Source organism: Gobio gobio (assembly GCF_949357685.1).
Source record: "Gobio gobio genome assembly, chromosome: 10".
NCBI lineage: Eukaryota > Metazoa > Chordata > Actinopteri > Cypriniformes > Gobionidae > Gobio > Gobio gobio.
Window position 1 is genome coordinate 31744753 of NC_137116.1, and position 20701 is coordinate 31765453.

Consider the following 20701-nt stretch of genomic DNA (forward strand, 5'->3'; position numbering starts at 1 on the left):
TAAAATAAAATAAAAACAGGATCTGCATGAGAGAAATACTTCACACTGCATTCTAGAAGATAATAAAAACAGATGCAATTGAAAAACTATTATGTACAAACAAATCTGTACATTCCAGATTATTTTCAGTTAACATTTTTCCCCCCATAATTTTGGATATAGATGAATTGTTAAATGAGTGATCTTGAGATGAGTCCCTGTAGTCATCCAATTTGACTCTCATATGCTGATATAATATATATTATAAACTTTCACGTTATTGTTATAAAATGTAGTTGAATCACTATCTTCTCAGTTGTTTAATTAAATTGTTCAAGTTTTATACATTCATCTGATCACCACTGTTTTGATAATAAAATTGTATACATTATTCTGGATTCTGTGTTTTATGATTTAAAAGAAAACACAGAATTTCTAAAAAAAAATGCATAGCTTACTATTATTATTAATTTGAATAAATTAATAAATTGTTAAAGCTTTATTGATTTAATTGATTAGTCTTTTTGATGATTAAAATGGAATTAAACCATTAAAATGGAATAACAACATTTAAATCGGAAAATTTTGGAAAAAAAGATTTCATACGGCCCTAGGTGAACAAAAAAGACTTCCTTCAAAAAGTCCAAACAAAAAAATCTGTTTCGATTCCAAAATTTTGAATGGTATTGTATATTCAAAGAACAAAATAGTCTTTTTGATATAGACATTTATCTCCTCAGACCTCAAGAAAAAAAATCTCTCAGATCACAATTTGACACTTGCTGAACTAATATCAAATGCAGTGCTATTTTGGCATGTCTGTGATTATGGGATGACTGGACAGTGTGTTGTGGTGACATTTCCACTAGATCTTTCTACATGAAAGCTCTCAGCTGCCATGACAACAGCTGTGGCAAAAATCCCACCACTGTGGACATACCAGCATGTACATGTATTCACATTTCATTTCTGTTCCAGACTCATTTCATGCAATGTTTCCCGTTACGGACATGAATGATACCTCAAATCGCACGGCTTGAAATGGAAAAAGCATTACTAGGACAACCAGAACTAGGAATGACTACAAGTGACCAAACAGTACAGCAATTGGCAACATGCAGCAAATTTGTTACATTTATAAAGCGCTTTTCTAGGCACTCAAAGCGCTTTACATGGAAGGGGGGAATCTCCTCAACCACCACCAATGTGCAGAATCCACCTGGATGATGCGACGGCAGCCATATTGCGCCAGTACGCCCACCACACACCAGCTGATTGGTGGAGAGGAGACAGAGTGATGATACCAATCGTATATATATATATATATATGGGGATGATTAGGAGGCCATGATGGACAGAGGCCAATGGGCAAATTTGGGATTTTTAATGACCACAGAGAGTCAGGACCTCGGTTTAACGTCTCATTCGAAGGACGGTGCTTATTGACAGTATAGTGTCCCCATCACTACACTGGGGTGTTAGGACCCACACTGACCACAGGGTGAGCACCCCCTGCTGCCCTCACTAACACCTCTACCAGCAGCTACGTAGTTTTCCCAGTTGTCTCCCATCCAGGTACTAACCAGGCTCAGCCCTGCTTAGCTTCAGTGGGAAACCAGTCTTGGGCTACAGGGTGATATGGCTGCTAAAAAAGCCACTGGCTGTATGAATGTGGTTTTAGTGATCAGATTTTTGCCAGGCCGACAGTACAACTATGCAAATCCCATAGATTTACACTGGATTTGAGCCATATCTAAAGACTTGAAGGTGGGCCATTGGCTTGGCCCAGTAAGCAACTACCTAGAACACCCTAGGATCATGTGGCACTTTGTTCATCCCATCACAGATCAGCATTAGTCACTCTAAAGAGATGTGAAGAACATGTAAAATCCAGTTCTGAGCTCTGACTCAATAACACGTTTATGAATCATGGGCTGTCAGGGTAGCACGAGTCATCTAACACCCTGATCTTTAACTAACCATTAGACACAGACGTGCTGGTTCACACCTGTCAGAGTGCTGCAGGTATGTTGCAAATGGCATACACAGCCCACAATAGTGTATGTGAGAGAGACTCTTCCCCTCCCTGAGGTTTTAGTTCCACTCGCTCAGTTTCATAAGTGTCATCGAGTATGACAGACAGCTCTTACATAAAGAGAGGGGGAGATCTCCTCTGTCCACTTTGACTTGAGTGTCCTTTGAAAAGTCCCACTGCCTGTCTCTCACCCAAACATGCTCAAATCCTCATGTAAATATCCTCAGTCGCTCAACCGTCACATCTAGGTCAGCTCCATTACTAATTAATTACTGTGGCACAATGGCTTCCACCTACACACACACACACACACACACACACACACACACACACAGTTCTGCCTGCAAGCTCCACATTGTCATGGCTGCTAAAAATAAACAAAAGCTTTAGGGGGAAGTCATAACATCTCACCACAACAACTCTGGATCGGGAGCGTGATCACACTGACCTTAGAGCACAACTCAGGCAGACTTGCTCTAAGAATGTAATCATTCTGCCCTTTACATCATGCCACAAGCAGGAGGTGTGATCACAGTGACCTTAATCCTGCTGCACACACACACACTCAGAAGCCCATTAAAGGGGTAGGGACGTGCGATTAATAAAAAAAAGATTATGGCTTCAAAAAATTATGAATACAAGATAATCAAGGTTAACTCTTGCCAGATAATCAAGGTTAACTCCCAGCCAAACACGGAATTTTCCGTTATTTGTGAGAAAACGCGTCCCCGCCAAACACAGAATTTTCCAGGTTTCTGTGTTTTCACTGTTATACGCTAGGGGGCGCTATTACGCATCTTCTGAATGAGTACAGAATCTCCTGATCAAAACACAGGCGAAAAAGTCTCAAAAAAACAAGTGATCCTATGTACGCAGATGCATATGTAAAATAACGTGATCATCAACATTAAACATCATATAAATCAAAACTGCCTAATGTTACTGAATGAAATGTCAACCCAGGACAAGCTATAGGACTGTGCAAGCATTAGGGGTGTTGACGCACTCAATCTACTCCATCTGTGTTTAATCATCACTCTGAATCCAATCTGGATGTAGTCTTTGACAAAAACGTGATTTTCTCAGCTTTTTTTTTATGAAACTTGCCCATATATTTAAGTGTTGATAAAAAAGGAATGCACTTTTTTCTGTTTTTTTAAAGCAGATGGTCTGCTCTTTCTTTTGATATATTGCATGCTCAGATTTTCATACAAAAAATATTCTATGCCATTCTAGGCCATTAAATTATGAAAATGATCAAAAACCCTGGCGGTGGCTGGCAACTTTTTTAAAACCGCTGGCGGGGAAAGATTTAAATGATAATTGTGCCGCTGCCACATTATGGTGCACGCTCGTTCCCCCTAAGCCAAATAACATCCAAATAAGTGAGTGTTGTAAAATGTAGTCTACTGTTGCTAAACTGCAGGATGTAAATTTTCCCGCTTAGAGGGGGAAATAAGATCAAAGTCTAACAATTAAACCACAAAAATAAGCAATTATTTAATATAAGTTCTCAAGTAATCAAGTAAACAGTCAGTAATAAAATAAGAACTTATAAACAAATGACAATACTGCCCTACAAAGGCAAAAGGCCAGGAGTTACAGGTATTCGGTATATACGGTGTAGCCTGTGTCATACATCTGTCACTGAAGCACTTCTGACACACACAATACCTGAATAAAAGTGTAGGTAAAACAAATATTTGACTGGTTGTTGTAATAGCGTTTAAGGATGGTTGAGGTGGCTTTGAAACGCAGACATCAAGGTCCAGGTAAAAAATTGTGTAACACAAAAGATGCATTTTAGACTAACAAATTAGATAGATCGCAATCTACTTCGTTTAGCTAACTAGCAGCCAATAGCATAGATGGTCTACTCTAGTCAGCTATCCAATGAATAGGCTACCAAACTGCTCCATAGAAAAAAAATATTAAAAAAATCAAATGTAAATGATTTTTGAAAAATGAAAACCAAAATAAATGCCATGGTCACAAGATTTTATACAGGTGTTACTATGATGATTTTGTAAATGGTAATCATCAACCAAATATTGATAATGTGGAAGTTACTGCCATTTGCCTTGGTGTGACATTTTGTACAGTAACTTCAAAATAGGGGTCAAAAGTCAAGTTTGACCTCAAGATTTTTTTATGTAGATCATTTTCATTACTAAAACATCTAATTGCCAGATTTCCAGTGTTCTACCTATAATAATTTGGCTGGACAACTAAAAATCTTTAAAGTAATATTTCTCAGCTCCACAGTCTAGCGAGTTAAGGTCTTTTGCCTTTGTAGAGCAGAATAGGACAATAGGGCTGTCAACGAATATTCTAAATTCGAATATATATTCGAATAGTTTTTAAAAAACGAATTTCGAAGGTGAAAATTAATATTCGAATAAATAAAAAATGTGGGGAAAAAAACGCCCGCGGTTGTAGAGACGTGGCTGTCTGCTTTGCGAGTGGGCGCGCTAGTGCGCCTGAAGCCTTGTGTACTTTGGCCTGTCTCCGCAGCGCGAGCCTCCGCTGACTGCGCGCGCTCCTCCCCAAACGGACGAGGTGTTTATATTTGACGCGCTCGCCGTTGTGCTTTTCTTTGAAACGACAGATGGCGACTCGGAGTAATTGTTCTATAAACTATCAGGAAAAGCGTCGAGAAGAAGTGGGCTAATGCACACAGGTGACGATATTCATTTTAGCACACTTCACCGAAAACCACACCACAAAAGAATCATGTAAAACAGATCAAAATAAACCTTGATATCACTTGTGACATGAGAACAAAATGTATGTAGAAATGTAACGTTAACTTATACAACTCAATTTATGATATCTAAATGTTTCCTAATTTCACTAAACACTTTAGTGAGTTTTCACTTAGTTTCGTGAACTTTTCTTTAATAAACGGGCTTTTTTATGCTTTTGTAGGCTCGTTTTGTAAATATAAGCAACTAATTTGTATGTGCAAACTGGACCAGCCTTACTTTGCATCGCCCGCCACAAGCTCTCTGTCTGCAACACGCGAGGCCATAACGGAGAAATTAATTTTGTTCATTTGTAAGGACGTGAGAGCGATCAGTGTCGTGGATGGGGCAGGCTGGAGTTCTGTCAAGCAATGGAACAGGTAGGCTACTGACTGAATAGATATTGCATGAATGAAGGATAAATGCACGGCTTCCACTGGTTTGATTATTTTCCGTTTCATGTCAAGGAAAAGTTCCATGTTTAGCACAGCACAGCTCGCTCGGAGCGTTCAATAATATGCTGTAAAACTTATATTAATATTTGTTTCAATCACTGAATGAAGCCTGCTATATTTGGGACAAGAGTCGCGACCTTAAATTGCTTGCACAAAACTCTTGATCAGCCTCAAAATGTGTGTGTTCATTTAAGCCGTTATACGCAGAGAGCGTGAGGGCGAGAGAGTGAGGTCTGCGGTCTTTAGCCATTAGTTGATTTACTTGTTTTTGTGTAGGTAATACGTTGTCAAATATGTTTAAACTTAAATAGACTACCTATATAAGTAGTTATGTCTCTTTGTATTCATTTGTCCTGTTATTGACGTAATGCGCGTCATTGATAAAATGCGCAACCAGATGTTCGAATAGTTCGAATATTCGTGCTTTTTTTAGAGGGAATATTCGAACGTCATTTTTGAGCAATTTTGACAGCCCTATAGGACAAACATAAAGATACAGATAAAAACATTGCTTTAAGTTTAAGTATTGTTCCCCGTTGTTGTTGTTGTTTTATTAACATGAATGACAGACACGAGTGGGTATAAGACCTACAGTAATGAGCAGATTCAACACTGACACAAGTCTCCCAATCTTGTTCACTCAAGACATAACCACCAATATGGACATAGCCATAATCAGTGTTGCCACAGTTACTTTGAAAAAGTGACTTAGTTACTTTACAGATTACTTTATTTTAAAGGTCCCATGGCATGGCATTTTTCTATTATTTTATAGTGTTTTCTGAGGTGTACTTATATTATTAGTATGATTTTTACATCATGAAATGTCATAATTTAGAAATAAAAGGCATTTTTTCTATACTGCTGTTTGCCCTGTGGCTGAATGCCCTGCTTCAAGAGGCGTGTCTGCTGTGAGACTTCAGTAAAAACGCCCACTGTTGTGATTGGCTGACATCTTTGCATTTTAAATGAGCGGAGGGGGCGTGGTTTAACGAGGCACGAGCAGGCACGAGTCTGCCAGAGAGACGGATGGACCGGAGTTCACTTCACATCAGTTCTCTCAGCATGTCTCAGTTCAGGGTGAACTGTTGTAGTTACTAGCATATACTTCAGGTTATTAGTTTATTTCTAGTCGGAGGGGCTGTCACTCATGTCAGAAAGTTAGTAACTTTAGTAAATTATGGATCAGCGCTGACTCGAGACGCGAACCGTTTAGAACGATTCAGTCCGATTTGGTGAACTGGTTCGGTTCACTAAAAAGAACCGATTCAAAAGAATGATTCGTTCGCGAACCGGACATCACGGAGACGAAGCGATTTTCCTAACAAAGTTATTTATAGTAACTACTGAGTTATGAGAGCGCTGTCAGTCAGCGCGAGTTTATTGTGTTTGTATCTGAGAGTTCTGAATAAACACGAGTCCCAGTCACACCGAGTCCTCTTCATCATTATTCTACCAACTTTGTAACACATGCAAAGTACCATTACAGCGAGATGAACGAGTTAGTAAGTGTTGAGTATAGCATTATTTCTAGATTTGTTCCAATCATATGAAAAGCGTCAGTGACGCGCATTGAGTAACGTTACACAGCGCAAACAAAGACACGACAGCAGTAATCGAATGTAATCCAGTTTATTGTGGGGAAAGCTGGCTAGCCTAGCCGGATACCCTCACGCTTACCCCCCTTCTGCTTAATCTAACGCCGCGTTTGGTGCCTCCGCTGTGGGCCAGATGCAGTACTGGGGGTCGGGGATGTTGGAGGCCGAGCTTCGGCGTGTGTGAAGTTTATCTCTAAAGATGTGACTGCTGATGTTAAACAGAAAAGACTGTATGCACATTTTAGAACAGATAGACGCGACAAGGACGTACAAAAACACTGACTCACAAGATAGAAAACACGAGAACACCGTTCTGTCGGGAGAGAGAGAAGCCGCTGCGTGTCCACAAATAATAAATAATAAGCTACACATAAGAAATCAATGATCACAGATCAGAAGGAACTGAAGAAAGACTTCTGTTTTCATTTGTACATCCAAACACTGAGAAACTGCCAGTGTTCACTCGTTCACAAATAACGTTAATGATCTCTCGAGCGCTTGCATGGGCGTGCCAGATTCTCTGGGCGGGGGAAAGGGAGGAAACCGTTCCTGCTTGGACGTCAAACCAGGAGACTTCAGGATTGGCTCGTCTGGCCTGTCATTTTCTCAAAGGCAGAGAAAGACAGCCAGAACTCGGTTTTACACCGATCAACATTTCTATCCACTTGGGGACAATATTCAGGCTAGGGGAACTCATATTAATGTTGAAATACCTCATAAAATGAAAATTTAATGCCATGGGACCTTTAAAAGTAACTAAGTTACTTTACAGATTACTTGATTTTAAAAGTAACTAAGTTAGATTACAAGTTACTTTATTAGTTACATTCGTCAGTTGCCGACAACACCTCTGCAGCCTCAACATAAAAATGACAACCGTTTTTGCCAACACTTTATTGGAAGTGCATTTTTAACAGTAACGTCAACAATGTATCTCCAAAAAAAATTACTTTGTGTTCTTATTAAATACATTTATGAAAACCAATTTATATTTAATTTTTAATTTATATTTATATATGAATGTATATAACTATATGGGCCTACACAAATAATATAAAATTACAAGATTTATAGTTTATTGTAAACGTAATGTGCAGCTCTATAAAGGGACAACAAAGTTGTCCATTTTTAGTTGTCCAGTGTTTTTAGTTGTACTAAGTAACGCGTTACTGGCATCACTGGCCATAATTATGTGTATTTGATCATTCAAGGGCAATAAGCCTAAATAGAACACATTCAGTATCTGTCATGAGTCCATGTGTCAGTACCGAATTGAGTTTGTGGTTTAAATCGCTTTTATTAACTCTTTTTAGTGCTATCATACTTTATATTTGGTCATTCATCCACCTTGCATCATCGATTTGCCCGGTCTGTGGTGCTTATGCGAGACGGCAGGTGAAAAATGTAATGATTCGCCTTCACTCCCACAATCACAGAACTGGAAGAACTGAAGAACTATTAGCTGAAGAATAAAATCAGTTTTATGCGTCTGTGGTAGACTACAATCAGAAAGAGATTGTCTGTAATATACGATGCATGATGTTGGTCTCATTTGTAGTCGTAATACAGCGAATTATATATGGACTAGCGAAAGAAAGAACTACAACACCCCGGGGAATAAAAAACAAACACACGCACACACATTCTAACACTTTCAATTAGCATTAGAGGTAGCATTACATGGACATAGGAAAATTAAGACTAGGGATGGGAATTTTTCCAAAAATATTGTATTCGAATATTTGGGCTCATTGTTTATTTAAAATGACGTTATTTTGCTGATGATGTGTGATGTATGGAAATACATATGTTGACAGCCAGGTGGAACATCCTATTACTGCATTTGAATCGAATTCAATGATTGCACAAATATTTTTTGATCCTAAGACTTCCACAGAAGATATGTACATTTTTTAATAGGGATGCACGATATTGAATTTTTGCCGATATTCGATATGCCGATATTTTTCAACTCATTTTGTCCGATGCCGATATCGATACCGATATATGTTTATTTTTTCCCTTTGTTTGGAAACAACACCATTTTGAGCAAAAACATTTTTTTTTCATTCTGGTTTCAGATTTCTGATGTCTCCTTGCTAAAAGGATACTTGTTAAAGATAAATAAATCTTAATAAAGTTATTTTTATAATAAGCGTAAATTTTCTCTAAAAATAATAATAATAAAGTCAGTGATTTTTCATCCCAGACAGATTCAGTTGTAATCTAAATATTTTATTTTTGGATTTAATGTTTGTGCCTATGTGGGGGTGGCATGGCATCAGTTGATGCTGTCTTTAGCTTCAAATAAAAAAATATACAATTATTTTAGTGCTCCTTGGATTATTTTTCATCATCCATTTCACAAAATTTTATTACAGATTAATAAACTGTATATACAAGTATTTAATTTGAAACAGTGTCATGTTTGTGATTTGACATCATTACTGCTTTATTTATTCAGAAAAAAAAGTAACTTCAATTTATTTGTGTAGTCTACTTTTCATTTTATTACTGTAACAACAGCGCCCCCCTCTACATATATATAACATTTTTGTAGATGGGCACTAGGACCTGGAGGAGGCTTCTGCTGCTGTGGAGGCTGCTGCGCACGCTAGAGAGTTGGGAGACGCGATTGTTTTTGGCTAGTTTTGTTGTGAAAACCCAGCAACCCTATGTTGTCGGTCACGTCCTTCTGTTCATTCACAAATTCAAGGCAGTATTTAAAAACGGTCAATGTAAATAACCATACATGCAATGTATGTGCTTGTTTTTGCTTCAAGAATGACTACACGGCTGACATGATCTCACTATAGCAGTCCTTGCACATGTGAGTTATTGCAGGCTCGTATCAACACGTTTATCATATCGGCAAGGCATATCGGCATAATTTTTTTCATATCAGCCGATGCCGATTTTTATATTTTATGCATTTATCGGCCGATTTCGATGTCGTGCCGATAATATTGTGCATCCCTATTTTTTAATATTTAGACCACTTCTATTATTGATCGCTATCAGAACGTGAAAAGAGTTTCAACCAGTATAACAAAAAGCCTTTAAGAGCATGTACTTTAACAAAAAGAAAAATCGAACAGTTCACCTTTACAGCTGTTCTTGCCATATGACGTATGCACATTGGGAAGGTCACGCTTGACATTGGAAGTCTTGAACTACACCATGCATTGCAGAGCTGGACCAAGGCAGACATTTGTAGTTAAAAAGTTTATACTTTTTTTTTCTCCAGAAAATTACATTGTTTTGCTAGAGAAGATACTTATTCATCAACTGGGGTCGTGTGGAGCCATTTGGGTCCATTTTCCAAAAGAAAAAGACTTTTCCACTTTTTAGTTGAAATCACCATTACTTACAGCTTCTACAAAAGCATATTTTATCATTTAAGATAAAAGATCCTTAGACTTATAAAAATCAATTTCTCTTTAGAGATTTTAATAATTTTCACTTCTGGTGCTCAGCTACTGTGGTGGTCTCTTAAGCTCAGAGCTTACCAAAAGAATACAGAGATATTTTTGTGTTCTTCTGTCATAAATATACTGACAGTCGTCTGTACTGTCCACAAGATGAGACCGTTCCCATAGCCAAGATTATACCGCAAATGCTTTAAAACTTTTGCCAACAGCATTGTGCCTCTTCTCGCACAATTTGACTCATCTTCTGGGTCTTGTTGTTTCTGTGAGGAAGAGAATAGTGCGAGTCTCTCAGGCAGTCAATAAACTCTCTCAGTATTGGCTATGTGATGCACACTTGGCAAAACCTGATACAGTCTGGTGACACCTACAGTTGTTAAGCACCAGAAATGAACCTCACATGGTGTGAGGCAGCAGTATGTTGTTATAGAGAGGCTGCATATACTCCACCTACACACACACCCTTCACAGAGCCCCTGACCTAGAAAAAAGAGTGCCTAAGAAGTTGCAGAGTTATTCCAAACATCTGCCTGTGCCGTTTACCGTTACACCACATACACATTAATTCCCTCAACCTAACAAATAAAGCCACAGCTGCAATGCCAGAGAGTTATGTCAGTAATAGCAGAACCTCTAATGCTGCCTTCACGTGCTATCGGAATTATCGTAAATACGAGTTTCCAAGGTAAAAATTGCACATGAACGCCCTCTGATGTCGTGTTTACCACTGGGAAGTTCGGAAATAATTTTGATACCCCAATTCCCGAGATGGGCGTGTCATAAGCTTTAAACATGGTGGCGGGGAGAACTACTGTGGCAGGTGTGGTTTTATTGTTTTTTTTCCCAAAACAGCGAGATCGTCTTGTCTTGACATTAATGTAAGCCAGTACATATTTACATGTAAGAGTAATCATATGAAGCGTATAGTATGTTTGGTACACAGTGAAAATAGCCTGCATTTGACTGAAATTACAGAATCAGCAGAAAGCGGACTATCTGGAATGTTTATATGGTTGTCGGTGCATGGGAGACTACATATGATGTTATAAATAAATAATAAATAATAGGCAAGAATAACCTGGTGTTCACCATGATTCCGGTTCACTCCGACAACAAAGCACTTGAATGCAACAAGCCGTAATCACGACTTCTAAAGTGGGAATTAGGACATTTCCGATAGCACGTGAAGGCAGCATAAGATGCAATCTTTTTGACACTCACAACCCAAACAGTATGTAGACCCACATACCTGTTTCTTAGCAAATGGTAAAAGGCAGTGCTGGCCGGGTGATAAAAACTCAGGCCAACAGAAAAAGACAGGCTGACTTACGAGGCCAATAAATATGGACTAAGTAATAATCTGCTGAACAGACTTCTTATCACTCTTCTCTACAGTCGGATTAATCCTTGTATAGCATGCAGCATCCTTTCTAGCCTAATCCCACAATAATCACCATGCACAAGCCTGAGGATTCAGAACCAGAACTTTAAAGCTTCTTATCAGAGTAAATAAAAATTGTCCTATTCATGACGATTCTGAGTTTAGTTTTTAGTTTGTTTGTTTTTTTCTCGCATGTGTGCGATGACACTTGGGTGTGCTAGAGACAGCCAGATTTTGCTTGCTGCCAATAATACACACACACACAAATTAGCATAAGGTTGAAGAAAAATACGAATGCAATCATATAAATAGACAATGTCTTTGCCGTCACCTTTGATCGATTTAAAAGCATCACTGAAGTGAAAGAAAAAAAGATCTTACTGAAGACAACCTTTTGTTGTAGGTGGACGTATCCAGTTATTGGCAATAGTTACTAATATGGCATCTGGGTATTAACATCAATCTGGAAATTAGATTTGCTGACCTTTGACATTTCCTCAGCTGTACCCACAGTGAGGGGCTGACGATGGGCTGAGTGACGAATAAGAGACTCCGTCCCGATTTCCATGCGAGGACGCTTCATCTCAGAGTACTCCATTTCTGATTGGCTGCCAGGGTCCTGCAGGTAAATGTGTTCAAATCTAATGTGGGGCTCTTGACCTCTGTAGAGGAAAAAAAGGCAGGAGGAGAAGTGAATTATGGGCAAGATACAGACATTAGCCTAATTTCAAATGAATGTCAGGATGAAAAGGTTAACGAAGTGGATTCACTTTTTTACACACACTAAAGTTGACATTTAACAGTCATTTTATATCATTAGACCACAACTGACCTCAGATGGGTGAATATACTGTAATTCCAGTAATACAAGACACTTCATATTCATAAAGACGGCAAAACTTCATTTTATCCATTGGGAATTAATTGGGTTGTGAAAAAGTGGGCATTTCATACCAGAATGAAGCCAAACTAAATGTGTTACATCAACTAGCAATTATTAATCACTCTGTTAGTTATTGACAAGATTTTAGAAAGTTTATTCGAACAATTGAGGGAAACACTGTCCAATAAAATCTACAATGTCCTGGATGACATAATCCCCATGGACATACTAACATAACACCAGCGCTACACATCCATTAAGGATGGATTCAATGAAACAACCAGTAATACAAGACCAGAGAGGACAGGTCATGGTCTCTGCAATTATTTCACAAATCATCGGCTAAGTACAGGCTGCCCGGACCAAAGATGAGTATAACCATGGCAATGTTTGAGTGCTGGAGGCAACAGTGCCTTGCGGTGCTTGGAACAGGAGTGAGCCTTTTCACACAAGAGTGCAAGTAGCGAACTGACCTTGATGGTGGTGGACAGAGTGTGCGATATAAGAGGAAAAGAGAGGTGCTTTACCCTCACACGAATACATTATTCACATCAATCACACATACACTGTGTCTCTTGTTCTCACTTTAAGTCAACCGAACATCTGTCCTTCCTGTGTTACATCTGATTCTACAAAGCAGCAATAATTAACTGAGTGTGATTGGATGCCAATGCTTCATCCCAGCCTTTTCTGATAAAAATGTGTATTTAAAAATTATGAAAAATTCATCAAGGTTTGGTTTGCTTGTTTTTAGGTCTGCACAATTTGGCCCAAAATGTGATTATATACTAATATGATTATTAAAAAGAGTAATAATTACTATTTTATTATTATCATAATAATAGTAATAATTAATAATAACAATAGTAATAATTGCCCAGCACCTCACTAAGAGAACAGTACAACTGAAAATTAACATTCCTATGTAATTTATGGCTTTTCTAATTGTCTCCTTTTTCAAACATTATATTTTGACAGAGAACCGCAGGGAGCAAAGTTTCCCATTGTTTCGTAAGACAGTTGGCGCATGTCGCATTCCCAAGTGCACGTTATAAGTGACCCAAACTTATGTTTAATTTTGATTAATCATGCAGCCCTACATGTATGCGTTTTGAATCAGGCCCTAATGGGGCGAGTTGCTGTACTTTGTGTGATCGGGTGGTTCACAGGCCTTCCTGCAGCTCAGACTGATCAAGAGCAAACACATATGCACACACATGAACTCAATAACCTTAAACGGCAATAGTACACATCACACTAAAACCACATGTACACACACACACACACACACCATTTCAAAAGACTTTCCCTTCCTGTGTCAAAGCCAGATATCAGACACATATGAACACACTATATACACATGCACTCAATACCCCAAGACATCTACACATGCCCATTAGTTTCCCCCAGATCACACACTGCAGACTGTCAGTTATACATTTGTAAAACACATTTCAACAATATCCTGCACATACATTTAAATATAGTAAGAAACAATGAAGGTCATTAAGATTCTTAAGAAAAACTAGATAACATCCCTGAGGTTTAAAACTATAGTGTTTGTGTATAAATGGGTGTGTCTATATGTGTGGATCGTACACTGCGTTGAGAACAAGAATGGGTGTATCCCTCATATCAATTACATGGTCTACCCAGCTTAAATAAACAGTACACACAGACTCCAGCACAGAGCGTGATTAATGCAAACAAACGCTGACGTAAATGGATGCTTGCCGGTACCACAAAGACAATGAAACAGAGAGCAGGAACATTATAATGATATGTGAATACTACAGGCAAAACGAGACGCGAGACATCAGACAATGTTCCTTATAAAATCACACACAACTGCTTGCAACTTGCATTGGTCTGTGTAAATAACCATTATTATGATCAAATTGTTGAAACAAACAATTTGGCCAATTTCATACTAAAATGGTGGGAATTCCCCACCATTCTCCAGGCTCTGACTACTACAGGTCTATTGAAGCCACACTTGCTGGTATGGTACGGTATGGTATTGTGGTATTACAGTTTAACTAGCAAATACCAAAATGTGTTTATACAGTAGCTAGCTAGCCAGTAAATCAGATATGCTAAATGTAAGCTAGTAAGCACTATTTAATTGACAATTTACGAGGCTAGCTATCATGTTCTAGTTAGCTAAAGCTGTAATGCTCTTTCTTCTACAAGCCAGTTTTCTGTTATCATACAGAATTACAGTACCATCAGAAGTTTGGACACATTACTATTTTTAATGTTTTTCCCAAAACAACGCACTCTTACGACCATGTCTCTGAAAAACAACAGCGCAACCAGATTCTGAACTGTTTGTGCTAAACTGTCTATCAAGGGGAAAAAAAAAATGTTGTGTAAGAAATCACATACTGACTCAGGCAATACATTTACATCATACAAAATCCCAACATTTTTTATCCTGCCAGACTTTATCAGACTAAAAGGTGAATAATTTTGACATTTTCATTGGCGAATTTAAGTCATTTAATTTCAAATTCAAATTCAAGGAATTTTGCACAAGGGCAAAAGATTTCCCCATGCAGATTTTGCAAAGGATTGGTCATGTGGATTTATTGAAATGACTAATGCCGAGTTCACACAGCGCAATTTTCAAACTCATCAAAGTTGCTGCTGTGTTCACACTCCATGATGGTTCGACGAATTGGGGGTTTTCACACTGCATGACTTAACAATAGGAAGAATCGCAGACAACGAACTACTTTTTCACAACTAAACGCACGCGAGATGTGACAAGGAAACAACGCAAGATCACACGTGCATCAGACCAGAGTTCTCGCGAGAGACTGTAATTGTTATTAAAAATGCTTGCGATCCAAATTGTCTGTGTGCGGATTTGCAGCGAAAAAGGAGAAAAACAAAATAAATATGGAGGAGTAAATGGTTGGGGAGACGCGTCGCGGAGAGCAAGGATTGTGTTCAGCAAAGATAGTAGAAGGTAAACAAATAATTTTGCAATGTGCTGCTGTTGCTGCTGGTCAAGCAAATGTTTTTGTTTCCGTTTTATATAATTGTAAATATATCTATTAAAATTAGAGATGCTCCGATCAGCATTTTTGGGGCCGATCACCGATTACCGATCACCAAGATCATGATCTGCCGATTGCGGATCACTGCCGATCACAGAATGGCAGGGGAATGGGAATCTTTTATCTATAATCTTGCAGAGTTTGCACCATTTGTAGAAATGAAACTAACTCTAAATTAAGGAGAACCACCAAGTGTTTATTTTAGAAAATGAGATAACTTAAGGCTACTGTAGGCCATCTTTCCCAAATAAATGTATATAATAAATGTATATAATTATCTCGCCTAAATATTTGATCATGCAGTGCATTTTTGTTTTTAAAAACAATTTTTCAGGTAGGTCTAACATTAGTATTGAGGTAAGTAATACTAAAGACATTTAATAAGAAATCAAATGTAAATTAATATTGGTCTTCCCTGAATAAATTAAATTAGATTAATCCTTACACTTAAGGTTGCAAAAGTTAGTCATTCAAGAGCAGTGAGTGTCATAAAGGCTAATCAAACAACACAAGACAAAGAGAAACTCAGAGACAGCAGTTTATTCGACAGCTGTCACTTTAAGAGTGAACACGGATAGGTTACATGAGGTTGCACAAACGTTCACTCGCGAGTCACGACGGGGTTTACGTGCATACTCGTCAAGACGGTCATTTAGTACATACATTTGTGTGTATCTGACCATTTCAGCGCAATTTGTACTCGCAAGCTTTTTGTGAGATGGCGTGTGTGTGTGTGTGTGTGTGTGTGTGTGTGTGTGTGTGTGTGTGTGTGTGTGTGTGTGTGTGTGTGTGTGTGTGTGTGTGTGTGTGTGTGCGCGCGTGCACGGTCTGGAGAGCGCGCAAGTGCTGAGCGGTTTGAACACTGGCAAGACTTAAAAATAAATGCAAATGGTAAACTTTAGTGACAATGCGACTGCCTCGATTGTGCAAATCCTGAAGTGGCAAATCCTGTGTCAACTGTGCAGCTCGATTTTAGTGCAGATGCGATGATGTGAAGCCATTTGAGCATTTTGAAAGGGAGAGAGAGAGCGCGTGCACGCGGTGATTCACTCGCGCTGTTTAACTTGCGTCTCACAGATAGTTTTCAAATGACTGCTAAAGTTATTTAATATAGAAATATGAATGGTACCTCACCTTCAGCATTATAATTATTTTACCCGCGCTGGAAAGAGAATGAGACGGTGTCGCTGCATATCATGCCCTAGCTCTCACGGCAGGTGCGGGTTTTATGTGTCGTCAGCATGCGATCGGTTCATGAGATCGGCCTTTTTGGAGACCGCCGATCAATCATCCCAAAGCGATTATCGACCGATCGAGATTGGTTGCCGATCAATCGGAGCACCCCTAATTAAAATACTGATATTCTGGTCTATAACTCCTCTATGAACTTCCCACAGCCCTGTATCTTGCCCTCTCATTTGCTCTAGGTCATCACAATGTATTTTTCAGTCAAAACACATTGCACACAGCAGGATTTTGAATCGCCACAGGTCCAGATATTTAGCATGGAAAATATCTCACGGGCATCGGTGACTCATCTGTGATTCTCTCAGATCTCATTTGTCGTCGACTTTGCAAAACCTGTCGGCGAGTCAAGATCGAGGCTAAAATCGTGCGGTGTAAACTCTGCAAAAAAGATAGTTGCTTGGTTTGAAAGTGACTTCTGTGTGAGCTGTGCTTCATATATTTCTACAATATTGACATTATTAGACAAAGGACCTTGTCCCCCATGAAATTTCACTAATGTGACTACACCTAAAAAGCAGTTGGGAACCACAAAATTAAATATTTAGGAGACAAATGCTGTTTTGCGGCCAGATAAAAAGAAATTTAGGTTTTGATCTAGCTTGTTTATTAAAAAGAATAGATGTAATTTGTGTCACATTAAATGACTGATGCAGACACACAAGATACATGTTTTAGTGTCTATCAATTAAAATATTAATTCCAGCAGAACAGAAGAAAAGAATGACAGGATCACATCAAATCCCTGGTGTGTTTGTGTCTGGTTCAAGTTTGTCTCTGCACTGGTGTGTTCACTGGTGAAGCTAATCTAAACCAGAGTAAAGGTAACATGTACATTAGCAAAATGCAATCTGTGAAACTGTGTGTAGAGGAAAAATACTGAAACACTATAAGCAAAATCCCCCAATTTCAATAGGTGCTTGGCACTTACATAATCACATCAAACTGCTGCTTTCATCCATGCTCTCACTCTCTTTCTGTGAGAGGGCAAGATAATCTGATCTGCAGGCAGGATTTGTCATACACAGTCTCTCTCACACACACACACAACGAGAGCGCGAGCGACACAGAGAGAGGTTTAACTGGCCTCTGACCTCATTCTGAATTAAGGACAGATCATGCGTGCTGAGTATTTGAGCTATTGTAGAAGAATTTTACCCTAGTACTGCTGCCATGCTCTCTGTTTCTCATTTTCTCGCTCTACCACCATCATTCGCACACTTTCTAACACTTTTTCTTTCCATCCATCTTGCTTTGATCTCCCTCTATCCCTTATTATCTCTCGTTCTGCAGAGGATAAAAGGTGATTAGACCACAAAACACCTTTTCAACCCCTTTCACTTATGTCATCATCACAAAACAACACAAAAGGCTTATGTTTTAAAAGACCAAAGGCAGACCAGAATTTACACAGCCACAACTAGACCACAATAAAAAAAAAATTACTACAATTGATCCAGGTGCATTCGATCCGTTGCTTCATATTGTGTAGCCGTACTCCATAAAAATCAATTATGAACTGTAGAAGATTTGATTATGTGTGCTACTTCTTTTGCATTAGCGGTTATTCATTTTACTTCTGAACAACCCTCAAAAAAGCAAGAAGCAGTGGGGAAGGAGGTGGAAGAGCAGACATGCACATCTTACCCACACACAAACCCTTTAGCATTCAAGTTAATCCATCCTACCAGCAGCTCTCGGTATATCTCAGGGGGAGTTAGTCCATCTCATCCAGCTCCACTGTACCAGGCTCAGCTCACACACAAACACCACATTCAGCATTCAGACTGAGAAGAAACACCTCTATTCCCAATACACCCACATCAACACTATGCTTCTTATATAGCAAAAAAGAGTCACAGCACACAGGACAGGAAAAACACAATATTATTATCCTAGAGCACACACACTGATATCACTGCATTATAGTAAGGATAGTATGAACCACACAATGCCAATAACAGCACTTAAATGAAGAAGTTCTGATCTCCTGGCCATTTACACTCGTGCTGACTGTTTAAAGTCGCAATGTTAGAGAATTAGGGGGAGATCTTCTCTTTCATATTGTGACATATGTCTGGGTGAAAAACCAAACCCTAACCCTAACCCAAAAAAGAAAAGTAGGGTGGGGATTCATGTTTTTATGCATCAGCTGTAGATAGGATGGAGGAGGATCTGAATGCCAGTTTGCAGCTGACTGCAAGTAAGAAAGTGACGGGGTTTGATTGGATTAAATGATTGAAGGAGTCCGGCATACATCACCAGAGGGAAGTCTGTCATTTCACCAGATCAATAACATCCATTTAGAAAGTAGGGTCAATTTTCATTTCCTGTTGCCTTTAAGTAAGTGAAAGGTTAAAAACTATTGGTTTGAGAATGTTTATGGCAACCAAGTAGGGCTGAACGATTTTGGAAAATAATCTAATTGCGATTTTTTTTAACCAATATTGCAATTGCGATTTAATATGCAATTATTTTTTAAGCTCTTTATCTTCTGTATTATTCAACAAAGACAAGCAATAAATCATTATATAGTAATGGTGAAAATCTTTAGACACCTCACTCTCCGTTCCGATTCTGGGAGTCACGATCCGATTCTACTTTTTTTTCTCGTATTAATTAACATTTTTAATAAAACGTATTCAACCTTTTTTTTATTAAATTACATATGTAATTATAAGTACTTTTTTAAATAATTACACATTAAAAAATAAAACCATTTTAAAAAATATAAACAATATTAGCTTCAAAACATAAAAGCTAGTAAATAATAAAGAGGAACAAAAAACATATTACAAGCAATAAACAACGAGTGCTTTCAATATTTAAGAGTATATCTGAACACTTTCCATTCAAGAGCTGTGAGTGATATTGCTCTTTCTCAGCTTTACTGTTGTTTGATTATAATGAAGACATCATAGACAGCGGAAGATCTAAGCTGCCACAGTAATGCACAGATCTCTTTTGAAATATAAGATGCGGTTTGTCCTGTCTGTTTAATCCACTAAGACGTTACTGACTGTGTTTATATTAATTTTGCGTCGTAAAAGCATTTTAAGACGCAAGTACATTTAACAACTTATACGGAGACGCTGACAGCCATGAGCATTTGAAACTGAAGGCCTTCTGTCAGTGAGTTTCCAATATTAATATATAAGCCCACTGCATTTCAAACAACATAAATGATGCCTTCGTAGAGCATTTGTAAGGAAAATACCAGCGGCCGAGAATGCGCACTGCAAGAGTAACATCAAGCAAAGCGCATGTTTCTTACAACACATATCCTGTGCGACAAAGCACGCGAATGGTTCGAGTGGTGGGTGTGTGTGTGTGTGTGGAAATGGAAGCATAATACGGGTGTTTCTAAAACTGTTGTTTAACCTGTGGTTAAAACTAAGCTCTGAAACGATCCAGAATCGTTGGAGAGAGAATCTTCTCTTGCACCCCCATTGTTTAGTATTGACTAGGGATGCCAAAATTCTCAATATAATATTGAACCGTTCGCTACGGCATTCATGGTCAATACGCGCCAGTGAATTGCGGTTTTTTTTCCGGTTTTGCATTTAATTAATTATTTTTCTACATTCTTTCATTTGCTTCCATCCCAATATACTGAACAACGCAACATACATTCACTTCACATGTTAGTGGTAGAGTTATGGGCCTACTCACGGAACACTTATAGTTGTTCACAATCACTAAAGTTCATTATTTGCATGCGTTTTAAAGCCTTGCCGGTTAAACATTTAATTTGCGTGCTTATGCACATGCGCTTTTCCGAGCGTGCACTCTAAAAGCCTGTCAAACACGTGATTACTGGACTAGGTAGTCTTACTGTGCTAATACTGTCAAATACACACAAGGTTTACGTAAAACACAGTCGGTTAT

General features: G+C 38.5%; 1 protein-coding gene across 2 annotated transcripts in view; it reads right to left on the reverse strand.

Annotated features, from left to right (window-relative positions):
* ncor2 (nuclear receptor corepressor 2) overlaps positions 1 to 20701 on the reverse strand; it is a 136512-nt gene that overhangs the window by 63031 nt on the left and 52780 nt on the right. For both annotated transcript variants that reach the window (XM_079828036.1, XM_079828035.1), the window contains exon 4: positions 12105 to 12282. In XM_079828036.1, the coding sequence (XP_079684162.1) occupies positions 12105 to 12282 (178 nt within the window). The remainder of the gene's footprint in view (positions 1 to 12104; positions 12283 to 20701) is intronic.